The sequence below is a fragment of the Cydia amplana genome, chromosome 1 (genome assembly GCF_948474715.1).
Source record: "Cydia amplana chromosome 1, ilCydAmpl1.1, whole genome shotgun sequence".
Taxonomy (NCBI): domain Eukaryota; kingdom Metazoa; phylum Arthropoda; class Insecta; order Lepidoptera; family Tortricidae; genus Cydia; species Cydia amplana.
This window is the reverse complement of record NC_086069.1, coordinates 19,491,029-19,503,779: the sequence shown is the minus strand read 5'-3', so window position 1 is coordinate 19,503,779 and position 12,751 is coordinate 19,491,029. Positions and strand designations below refer to the sequence as shown.

At 38.8% G+C, this 12,751-nt stretch overlaps 1 protein-coding gene across 1 annotated transcript; it reads left to right on the top strand.

The window, feature by feature from the left end:
* Window positions 1-53: 53 nt before the first annotated feature.
* Window positions 54-9,644, top strand: LOC134649786 (polycomb protein Sfmbt-like). Its single transcript, XM_063504617.1, has 11 exons — window positions 54-376; window positions 695-912; window positions 1,300-1,530; window positions 2,047-2,219; window positions 2,614-2,752; window positions 3,017-3,354; window positions 3,690-3,827; window positions 5,336-5,537; window positions 6,756-6,936; window positions 8,190-8,599; window positions 9,216-9,644. Exons 1-11 carry the CDS (start codon window positions 265-267, stop codon window positions 9,588-9,590), a joined length of 2,517 nt encoding a protein of 838 aa, XP_063360687.1. The 5' UTR covers window positions 54-264; the 3' UTR covers window positions 9,591-9,644.
* The last annotated feature ends 3,107 nt before the right edge of the window (window positions 9,645-12,751 follow it).

Here is a 12,751-nt window from a genome sequence, read left to right as displayed (position 1 = left end):
ACTTCAAGTTAATACAATGAGAGTTAAAATGAAAGATGGAAGATTGCCTGTTGTTTATTAAATAATCTTTTCTAACGTTACACGAATATAAGGTTTTCGCTTAGAGGTGCTTTGAAAACTAAAAAGCGCGTATAGGAATTGTATCTATCTTGTATATTGAAGTCTAGTAATATTATCTACAGTGATCCGGTAATTTTAAGTCATGACTATTGTATCAGTGTTTACAACTGGAGTGTTAGTTTTCCATACGGCCGTCGAAGTAATATGGCTTTTTATAATGCCGGCAGCGAATTGAATGCAACTAGTACAGATATCGTAGACGAGGACGAAATCGTTGATGATCTTTCTATAGTTCCTTTAGATAAAGATAGCTTCGGTAAGTTTAGTTTCCAGCTTGCAAAAATGCAACATGTATTTTTTTTATATTATTATATACGCTCTTATGCTCAAAGGTAGAAATTACTAGTTAACATTAATTCAAGTTGTAATAAAAACTACAGTTATATTAATTTACTTCTTGATTTAGCATAGTTACCTATCATGTTTTAATCACTTGTGTATTGTATATATATTTTTTCTAGCGATACAGTAAAGTAGTTAGTACTCATTAAGGTACTAGTTTCCTGAAAAAACATTTTTATTTTGAATCAATTTAAGTCGCGATCTGCTTATAAATCTAGATATCCATTTTTAGCAATATGTGAGTTATGTGGTCGCATAGGGCGTCGCAGACAGTTTTATCCGCGCAACAACAAATTCTGTTCCCTGAGATGCCACGCAAGTAGGACAAGACGCAAGCATTGTAGCTGGAGGTTTAAACTCATGGAGGGTGCCGAGCACATGGCAGGGCTCATCCCACTGGAGCCTCTGCCCCAGCTGCAGCAGTGGCATGCTACACTTAATGACATTCAGGTACATATTTTACTTGTATCTTAATGTATCTTTATGTTTATTATTTTACTATCTGTGGTATTTAGTTCAGTATCACACTGACTTACACAGATAGGAATCAAATAATCAGGGAAAATGTCCATGTTTATGACATAAGTGCATGCCCTTACCAGGACTCAAACCAAGGACCACTAGCTATGAAGAATCACTAACATTAAGCCCTTATTTGTGCAATAGTTATTCTAAAGTGTTATTTTTAACCCCCAACAAAAGAGAGCTGTTATAAACTTGACTGCTATGTGTGTGTGTGTCTGTCTGTGGCACCATAGCTCTGCAGCAGTTCAACTGATTCTGGTTAATAGAAACGTTTTCTCAAAATTGGTTCATCCATTTCATCATGTTTTTCAGGCTGGTCCTATAAAGCAGCCAGCAGCACAAGTTGCCAATAGCTATGAGTGGAAAGATGAGCTCTTTGGCTGTGACTTCCTCGCAGCGCCAGTCAGTCTGTTCAAACACGCTCCCCTGCATGAAATGTGGGATAACACCTTTGAAGGAATGAAAGTGGAAGTTAAGAACACAGATTGTGATAATTATTCAGAAAAACTAAATGACTTTTTCTGGGTTGCTACTGTATTAAAAGTAAGTTTGACTAGAAGCAATTAGAAATCCACACATAATTTTATGCTCAATAATATAAATATTTAAATTCAAGTTATGTTTAAAAAATACTCAAACTGTATAAGCTTAAAAAACAATGTAGGGGCTGGTTCTAGTGCTCAAGCTAATAATACATGTACAATTAATACAAATAAAAATCTATCGATCTATATGTTAAGATCCATGTACTGTGTTAGGAACATTTTACTTAAACTTCATTCCAGATAAGATAATATTAGACTCTAGACTAGAGGATCACAGAATCAAGAGATTTTAACCCTTTTTTGTTCCACTATAAAGAATCATTTATCCTTCCATCTAATCCAATCTAGTATGAAGTATAACTAACTTGGCCCTAACAAAATATTTAAAATTTTAGTTCCTCAATAACTATTAAAGTACTACCATTTCACATCATAATATTTCGACCTTGCATGTAATATGAAAAACATAAACTGTAGGGACCTGAGTGGTTCTACATGAAATATTTTTTTAAAGGTCAAAGGGTACATGGGACTGCTGCGCTATGAAGGATTTGGAAGTGATGATTCAAAAGACTTTTGGGTGAACCTATGTTGCTCGGAAGTACATCCTGTTGGATGGTGCGCAACTCGCGGCAAGCCACTCATACCTCCAAGAAGCATAGAAGATAAATACACTGATTGGAAGAAGTAAGTGATATTGGTCTATGTTATTTTATTGTGTAAAGTTCCTAATAAGCCTAAATATTAAATGCTTGTTTATGTGAAGATCACTCTATAAAAAAAGGTAATGGAAATACCATACTTTGCCACCCAAAATATAAATAATATGGAACAAATTTTACATCTGATCATTAAAGCTGCAGATGAGAAAGCCATACTAGCTATAGACTATATTCTCGCTCAATAAACGGTCGTGTTTAAACGTTTATTCCATGTGTATTAATGAGATGTAAATTATGTAAAATGCTAATTTCCTGACCCCCAGTTGTTTCTAGATAATGGTGGTAACTGCTACCTCAGGCTGAAGTAATTTTATTCCAATCATCAATTCATCAGTATTAATTTAAGCTTTTTTCTTTAGGTTCCTGGTAAAGCAGTTAACAGGTGCCCGTACATTACCAGCTAACTTCTACACCAAACTAAATGAAAGTCTTAAATCGCGGTTCAGTATTGGCTCCATAATGGAAGTTGTTGACAAAAATAGGATATCACAAGTTAAGGTAAGGAGTCAACACACAGTTGGCTTAATCTCTTATCGACTGGATATAGCGCCCGTAGGATTCAAGGGGTTGAGTATATGCCTCAGTAACATACAAAATGTACAATAGGTTACCAATGTCAATACAAGGAACAGTAAGTTACAAAATTTTTAAGTGAGCTTTTTCCGAAACCATACATATAAGCTAGAATAATTCAATACTCACAAAATTATAGCAAAAAAAACTTGTAAAAGTAAAATAATTTAATTATTTATACATTTCCAGGTTGCCAGTGTAGTTGAAATTATAGGTAAAAGGTTACATGTGAAATACTATGACAGTTCTCCAGAAGACAATGGTTTTTGGTGTCACGAGGACTCTCCACTCATCCATCCAGTCGGCTGGGCCTTCAGAGTGGGCCATCCGCTGGACGCCCCTCAGAGTTACTGTCAGAGGGTCGCTACAGGACGATTTTTGCCAAATGATACGACTGCAGATATGTTTTACAAGTACCCTACAAATGAGCCTCCATTGTTTGTAGAAGGGATGAAACTTGAAGCCATTGATCCCTTGAATCTGTCAGCTGTGTGTGCTGCTACGGTTATGCAAATTTTGAATGAAGGGTAAGGCTAAAAATATTAATATATATATTACAAACAATGCTATTTCCAAAGACAGCATATACACCGAAACTAGAGTTACAATTTAGTTTATAATTTTATATGCATACGAAACTAACATTCTCAAATATAACCGAAATCGGAAACCTCAACCAACCCTGTCCGCTTCTCGTGAAATGCCCCACAGACCCACAGTTAAATTTGAACCATAATAGTAAGCTCTTTTTCGGTCGCACTTATCTATGTAATAATTGGAGGTGCCTTGATTGACTTATGAAATACCTTTAATTAATTAATTAAATTACTAAGTGTTATTATTTTTTTTATTTTTTTCTCAGATACATGATGATCCGAATAGACTGCTACCCAGCTGATGCATCGGGTGCCGACTGGTTTTGCTATCATCAAAGATCACCCTGCATATTCCCTGTGGGATTTGCTCTAGCAAACAATATACCACTGGTGCCACCTGCTGGGTATGTATTACTCCTTTGTTCTCAACCACTAGACAATTTTAGAGTCTTCAGCCTCTGATTGTCACTTGAACTAAATAATTTCAATTAGCCTTTAACAGATGTTATATTAAACATTTTACATATAAAAATTACACGATAAAGAGGAGGAAGCTTGAATATCTAGGCCACATAATGAGAAATCAAAAGTACGCTATTACAGTTGATAATTTGATTGAGTTGATTTAATAAGATTCTTGGTAAAAGAAAGAGTCAGAGGAAGAAAAATATCGTGGCTTAGAAATCTGCGACAATGGTTCCAAAAAAAACCGGCCAAGTGCGAGTCGGACTCGCGCACTGAGGGTTCCGCACCATCAACAAAAAATAGAGCAAAACAAACAAAAAAAAAACAAGCCAAAAAACGGTCACCCATCCAAGTACGGACCCCGCCCGACGTTGCTTAACTTCGGTCAAAAATCACGTTTGTTGTATGGGAGCCCCACTTAAATCTTTATTTTATTCTGTTTTTAGTATTTGTTGTTATAGCGGCAACAGAAATACATCATCTGTGAAAATTTCAACTGTCTAGCTATCACGGTTCGTGAGATACAGCCTGGTGACAGACGGACGGACGGACGGACAGCGGAGTCTTAGTAATAGGGTCCCGTTTTTACCCTTTGGGTACGGAACCCTAAAAAGCACACGGTCACTTTTCAGATCTACTGTGTCGAAGGTTCAGATTGCTGTGATGATTGCCAAACTGCGATAGCAGACGTCACCCAAAGAAGATATTTTTATAAATACCAGCATATAGAAAAAAAACACACCTTTGAAATAAACAAATAGATAGGTAGACACATCATCAGAATAAATGTATTCCTACGAGATGCTAGGAAAATTACTATTTTACGGTGACAGAATGTCTATGAACGATGGTTGAAAATTCTTTACAGAAAACCGCATATAGATCGATTTATCCGTTTGGGCGTTATGAAGCCACATAAACATAGGTAGTTAGGTACTCAAACGGTTAAATTGTAACACCCAATTTTTGAAGTTGGCGACAGTTATAACATAAACAGCTTGTGATTGTATTAAGCCATTTGCCGAAATGCACGAAACTTCCATGACACAGTTAACAGAAAACCGCATATAGAGCGATTTATCCGTTTGGGCGTTATGAAGCCACATAAACATAGGTAGTTAGGTACTCAAACGGTTAAATTGTAACACCCAATTTTTGAAGTTGGCGACAGTTATAACATAAACAGCTTGTGATTGTATTAAGCCATTTGCCGAAATGCACGAAACTTCCATAACACAGTTAACAGAAAACCGCATATAGAGCGATTTATCCGTTTGGGCGTTATGAAGCCACATAAACATAGGTAGTTAGGTATTCAAACGGTTAAATTGTAACACCCAATTTTTGAAGTTGGCGACAGTTAGTTATAACATAAACAGCTTGTGATCGTGTTAAGCCATTTGCCGAAATGCACGAAAGTTCCATAACACAGTTAATTTGTGAACAGTTACACGGCAGAAGAGTTCAGCTGGGAGGAGTACCTCTGCTCGTGCGGCGGTCGGGCTGCGACGCGCGCTCTGTTCGCCGCCCGCGGCCACCTCGTGTCGCACGGCTTCGTGTGCGGCATGCGGCTCGAGTGCGCCGACCTCATGGACCCGCGGCTCGTGTGCGTGGCCACCGTGGCGCGGGTCGTCGCCGACCTGCTCAAGGTAACCGTCGCGCCTGGTGGCAACTGACGCGACTCAAAGTCGCTGACCAGCATTTACCCAATGGACTCATTTCTAGTCTACTAGTCTGTTCGCTTCGATGATACAGCTTCCTCGCTCGCTTACCACACGGATCAGTAATTGGGGTACCAGGGATGTTGCGGATGCAGATTTTTTGACATCCGCGGATGCGGATATTTAAAGGCTCACATCCGCGGATGCGGATGCGGATGTCAAGATTAGGTACTTAGAAAACGTCAAATATTACATTTTTAGTATTTTTTTATTTAAAAAAAAAACGAAACGTTTAGTATTTGAGCAAGAATATAGGTGCGTTATATTTAATAAACAGTAACTTGGCCGACTTTTCTGGATCTAGACGATTTGGTTATAGGTAATGACGAAATTACCTAGCACTTACGCCGCCGCTAAGACGATCCTGTACCGACTTGTTTGACATCCGCATCCGCATAAGCTCCGCATCGATTTTATGCGGATGCGGATGTTGAAAATAATGCGGAAGTTCCGCGGTTGCGGATGCGGATGTTCGCAACATCTCTGGTACTTACATAGCCAGTTTGTGTTGTGTCATTGACTCATTGCTTTACAGAGTTATTGATGATAGGGGATGTAAACTAGGTACATAAGAAAAAAACGTGCCTCCGACTTTAAAAGCTGAAGTCTTACATCTCAAAATTGTACCATTTAAGAGCCAACAGGAGTGGTCATTTCTCCATACAAACGTACTCGACTGTTTCCTCCGTGGGTTTTGAAGCTAGAGCAATGATTTTTTCAACACAGATTAATATTGTCAATATCTGTGTCGGACCGTTTTGCTTTTTTTGATATTTTTGTTTTTTAAGGCGCTAGAGCCCTTCAAAAATGGCCAAAATGGCCTAATTGACTATGCCGCAATGAGAGGCGCGCTATTCAAAACTTATATCAATTAGCCAAAAAAGCAAAACGGTCCGACACAGATAATGTCATAATCATTTAGATTTCCAAATTTGGTTACGATTGGTTAAGTTTTGGAGGAGGAAACAGTCAAGTACAAAACCTCGATTTTAGAGATTTTTACGCAGGATTTTTCGCCTTCTCCTTATCGCACTAGTTTTAGGAGCCGCTTCCGTTAGCGAGACGGGTATATTTACCTAACATATTTAAATCTCAGCTCCTGTTGGCTCTTAAGTTAGTACATAAAATACAATGTTGTCCCGTTAGGTCCACTTCGACGGCTGGGGCTCGGAGTACGACCAGTGGCTGTGGGCGCACAGCACGGACATGTACCCGGTGGGCTGGTGCCGCGCCGTGGCGCACCGGCTGGAGGGGCCCATGCAGCCGCCGCCGCGCCAGGCGCGCAAGCCGCCGCCCAAGAACCACCGCCGCCGCCGCCGGCACCACCGTACGTATTGCGTTGCATGGGTTATTCCCACTAGTTACCACCAAGTTGTTACCAGTGGTAACTACTGAGAATTTTTTTCCCACCTTTTAACTGTGGTAACTACTGGGAAAAATAATTCCCAGTAGTTACCACCAACTCGGTTTGGTGGTAACTAGTGGGAATTTTTATTCCCAGTAGTTACCACCAAAATTTTGTTAGGGTTAAATACTAATAAAAACAGTACAAAAAAATTAAAAATAAATATAGAGTGATTTAATAAATCATTATTAAGTCGATTAGTGTTTTAGTAAACTGCCTTAAAAGTGACGAAAAAATATTGAAACAGTTTAACCGGTACTAGTACAAAAACTATAATATATGCAAGGATAAATTTAATAATCCATTTAGATTATTTTTAAGTGATTTTATTCGGTAATTCAAAATCACTCTATATTTATAATATACTATTTTATACTGTTTTTATTAGTATTTAAGTCTAACAAAATTTTTAGTAGTAACTACTGGGAATAATACATTTTCCCAGTAGTTACCAGTGGTAAAAGGTGGGAAAAAATTCCCAGTAGTTACCACTGGTAACAACTTGGTGGTAACTAGTGGGAATAACCCTGTTGCATATCCCTTTGAATATGAACCTTCGTGCATTGCGATAACTTTTACGAACTTAAATTTAATATATACACCGTGTTTTTTTTTATTTCCGTTAATTTCAAGGGTGCATTCCTGAGCTTAAATCAAGTAACTTTCTCAAAGACACCGATATTCTAATTAACTCCATTTCTGAGATAATCAATAATTTTTTTTTCCTATAAGGTCTCTACAAGCGTGTACACTTGCCTTAGGGCCGGTTTACATATTGATTAGTGTTTAGAATGAGTTCATACATTTGCTACTAAACTTAAGTACAATCTCGGTCGATCGATGTTCGAAATGACATTCTGACACAGAATTTCAATTGTTTGGTTGAGTTAAATGTAATGCCTGTGTTACAACAACGCTATATGCTACATTTAATTACTTTTTAAACTTATATTTTTTTTGTATAAAAAGCTAAACAATTTTTTTTTTAATTAACGATGCCATTTAGTTCTCTTAAACGTATACTTAACCATACCCCGTTAACGGAATCAATAAAAACACGGTGTATAGAGTAAAACTATTTCTTTTAATCGACGTTAGTTTCGCTGGACATTTTTCGCAAATAGACAACCATTGTGCCTATTTTTAATCGACGTTATTTATTTTCTAAATTACAGCACCGAAAGCCCAGCCCCAACCGCCAAATATAACCGAAGACAGCTCCCAAAATTCCGACATGGGCGACGTAAAAAGCTTGTCACCTCCCACTAGCGTGTCCGAGATCTCCGCCGACGTGGAGTCGAGACACGACGACACGGAATCGAGACCCGACGACACGGAATCGAGACCCGACGACACGGAATCGAGACCCGACGACATGGACTCGAGGCCAGATGAGACGGAGGCGACACCCGAAGAGTCGAGACCTGATGAGGAGTCGAGACCTGACGATATGGAGTCGAGGCCGGACTCGGAGGCGAGAGCGGACGAGGGCGAGTCGAGACCTGACGATAAGATGGATGTGGAAGAGGCGCCTACCGAGACCTCGCATGAGAGGTTGAGCGATGAGACGAATCAAGAATCTATGGTGAGACCTCGACTATTACATATTATCTTTGCGCTTTCCCGGTTGTAACTTAAAGAAGTTTAGCAAAATTATAAGAATTGGCACGTTTTTACGGAAGCGTACTATCTAACCTTGGGATTAGTCCGGTTTCCTCATGATGTTTACCTACACCGACAAGCGACGGGTAAAACCGATTGTATCTATGGTATTATATCATAAGCTGGATGATCGAGTCACGTCGTTTTGTTAGACCAGACTATAAAATTACCAAATTTGAGATCCTTTGCTCTCATCCGTGGAATGAATGCCCCAATTAATTAACGACGCGTTTATAAGGGAATCTAAACTGAGTTGTTTTCATGTTAGGTTATTTCGATTGACGACCGGTTTGGCCTAGTGGGTAGTGACCCTGCCTGTGAAGCCGCGGTCCTGGGTTCGAATCCCAGTAAGGGCATTTATTTGTGCGATGAGCACAGATATTTGTTCCTGAGTCATGGTTGTTTTCTATGTATTTAAGTATTTGTATATTATATATATCGTTGTCTGAGTACCCACAACACAAGCTTTCTTGAGCTTACCGTGGGGCTTAGTCAATTTGTGTAATAATGTCCTATAATATTTATTTATTATTTCGCAGAGCATACCAACGGACGCGTCGCAGGACTCCAGCGGGCAGTTGGGCCCCGTGTCGCCCGACACGTCCAGCCAGTCCGCCTCCGACAAGCTCATCCCGCGGCTGGTGGACGCGGCCGTGCCGCGCGACCAGCTGTCCTGCGTGGCGCCCGAGCACTGGTCGCCCGCCGACGTGGCGCGCTTCCTGGCCGTCAACGACTGCCAACCCTACACCGACAACTTCACCAACGTCACCGGCCCCGTGCTCCTCCAGCTCTCCAAAGACGAAATCATTGAACTCCTCGAGATGAAGGTCGGCCCCTCCCTAAAAATATTCGACCTCATCCAGCAGCTCAAATGCAAAATTAAACAACCTCAGTGTAGACTAAACTTCAAGTGAGGCGCGGATTAGAACCGAGGATTCGGGGGTGACGGAAAACTGTGGCCTTTAATGCACTTATAGTTTGTAGCTTTCTAATAGACCCCGAAGGCTAATCCTATTGTCTATTGTTCAGTAAAACCGCACGTGCTACTTACCTGCATAAAAGGGTCCTAATTATTATATTTGGCACCTGAGCGCGGGCTAGTCCAACGCTCAAAAAACCAGTGTAGGTGCGCTCTCCGATAACGCGCCTTTGTTACGCATCTCGATGACACATTTTAGACTGGTTCTGTAGCGTTCGACTCGCCGGCACTCAGTAACCGAAGTACCGATTTTTTATGCAGGTGGTTGTGGCACGTGGCACGAGAGGTTTTTCTTAACAATAGACAATAGGATTAGCCTTCGGGGTCTATTAGAAAGCTACAAACTATACAAATAATCGTGTCTTTACAAGTGTGGTGAAATGGGACCCTATTTGACGCATTATAACGAACGCAGACTTTGTCATATTATGTCACTTCGCCTTCATTTTACAAGTCTGAATAGGGCCCTCGCTTAGTTTTTCTTAGTCATAGGCAATGCAGATATTGCAGATGTACAGTTGCAAAATGGGATTATGGCCAGTGAGGTTTGAGACGCCATGGGCTATCTATCTACTGTACTACTATCCCTACTGTACGGTTTGCCGCTGAACAGTGTAGATTCTGTGTAATCAAATAAGCTGTCGCAAGTTTTATTGCATTATTTTCTGTGTAATCAAATAAGCTGTCGCAAGTTTTATTGCATTATTTATAGATTGGTCGATACTGTCATATTTCTTGTAGTCTTTACATTTCAGAGTTGATATTGCGGAGGTTATTACGGCCTACTTTGACATTCATTATCGAAATGAATGAGAGCTTGATAGCTTTAACCAGTAAATGTGCCAGTACCGGCCGCTTTACTCACATATTATACTTGTGAACCATATTTATTTTAAACAAAAATCGGTTATTTTAACTTTTACTCATTTGATACGTGTAAAGAAATGGGGATAGCAATGATTTTTTGTTAGTTAGCTGAGATCCGGTCGCCAGTAGGTAGGTACGTAAACACGCTGATGTCCTTGCTTGTAAATCATAAGTATTCTACTAGTATTTTATGGTAAACTACCATTTGTGGGCGCCCGAAATATTGTTAACACCAAGTTTTTACATAATTGCCTTGTGATGTGGTCGTTGGTGCCTGTGGCGCCCAAACAAGTAGGTTTACCTTTTATAAACTAGTATAGAGGTCATTTAACGGTGAACGGGAAAAGTTACATTTCGGCATTCAAAATCATGGTAAAAAATGAGAATTATATCCCCTTATACGGATATATTTACAGTCATCTCTTTAGTTCATTAATATGCATGCCTAATGAGTTATTAATCAAGTATATATACATTATGAATAGTGTATTTAAATATGTGATAAATCCCATTTTGCTTAGGAGCAATAATAGTTACGGTGCTTAGTGTTATTCTTATTAGCTTTGCTATTTTAGGGTTAGAGGCTTACCTCTTAGGGTAAGTGGGCTGATTCAGGTCTTTATTTGAACGTATCTCAGTAATTGTGTACTATAGTAATATTTTTGTATGTAGATTATGTCTGCCATATCAAAATACTGCCAATCAACGCAAGGGATGTATTATATTTCGTGTGAGTGTGTCGAAAATAATTTAAAGCTGCATGCCAGATCTAAATGCATACTACATAAATATTTACACTATATTACAGTGAATTATACATGTACAAGAATATTTAGTTGGAATCACTCCAGTGCCACAGGAGTTTGTCTTGTATTGAGCAATAATGAATTAATACTGAGCAATATAATTTAACAAAACTGACATTGACAAAGTGACGATATCTAATCAAATTCCAGTAAATGGTATGAAGTACTTTAACAAATACATACCTACTTTCATTTATACCAATGACTTGCATATAATGTAACATTCATTTTTACATCAAGATCAGGACATTACAGACAAATACTGCTCATATTCAATATTCATACATTCTGCTGTGTAGACCCTACGAGGTCTTAAAAACTGCTTCATCGTGAGTTAAACAATCAACTCTTAGCTCCTGGTCGTCTCTTGCCAAAGTTTTGTTTAAACCGCCGTGATTCACAAATTACTAAATGTAAATAATTCATGGATTTTATATGTTGTTTACCAGCATTATATTTTGTGTGACTAAAAATGGGTTTGAACGATTTTAATTATAAATAAATGCATTTAATAAATATCGATATTTTATTTGTATGGACGGAATACAGGGCAGTGTTTGCTTTTGTCTAAGCTGGTTTACATGTAATACAGTGCCAGCCACTTAAATAGCCTCACCTATATATTGTGAGTATTATAATTATACGTGATAATTTTTATCAATATATCTTAAATTTGGATTGTACGCCCTGACGTTTATCCAACGACACATTAACAAGTCCGAACTTATCTGCGCGCGAAACGTCGTGGACGCAAGAGCTAATACGGGCCGTTCACATGAATAGCCTCAGTGTAACGTAATCGTCCAAACCGTGCATTTAAGTTTCGCTTTCAAATTTATTTTATTATGGTTAGATAATACAGATGGCATTCTATTAAGTACCTGCAGTAACGTGATAAACCCAGTGTTTTTGTGACTATGGGACGTGGTAAAAAACTTACAAGTTTAGAAATTGAAAATGTTAATTTTTATTTAACTCTAAAATTATCCCATCGTGAGATAGCTAAAAAAATAGGTCGCAGCCCTAAAGTTATTAATAATTATGTTAAAAATAAGGAAAATTACGGCCACCAGTATAAAGAACGCACAAAATTTGCCACTACGGATCGTGAACGTCGACTTATTTTACGCTCTGCTTCAAATTCTACCAAGACCGCCAGGCAAATAGCTAGTGAAATAAATACTAGAGCATCTCTCTCTACAAATCGACGGATTATTAGAACATCATCCCACCTCAAACGAAAAAAAATCATGAGTAAACCTCCTTTGCGCGAACAACATGTGGCGGGTTGACTGTCTTTTTCTAAAAAGTACATGTGCTGGAAAACTGAGTGGCGAAATGTGATTTTAGTGATGAGAAAAAGTTTAATCTAGATGGTCCAGATGGATTTAAATATTATTTTCATGACCTAAGGAAAGAACCG

Bases quoted from the DNA above. Each gene is read 5' to 3' on its own strand.
- LOC134649786 (XM_063504617.1), top strand. From the start codon at position 265: ATGGCTTTTTATAATGCCGGCAGCGAATTGAATGCAACTAGTACAGAT. The intron at 2,220-2,613 runs GTAAGTGATATT...TTTTTTCTTTAG, and splicing joins AAATACACTGATTGGAAGAA to GTTCCTGGTAAAGCAGTTAA. The intron at 6,937-8,189 runs GTACGTATTGCG...TCTAAATTACAG, and splicing joins CCGCCGCCGCCGGCACCACC to CACCGAAAGCCCAGCCCCAA.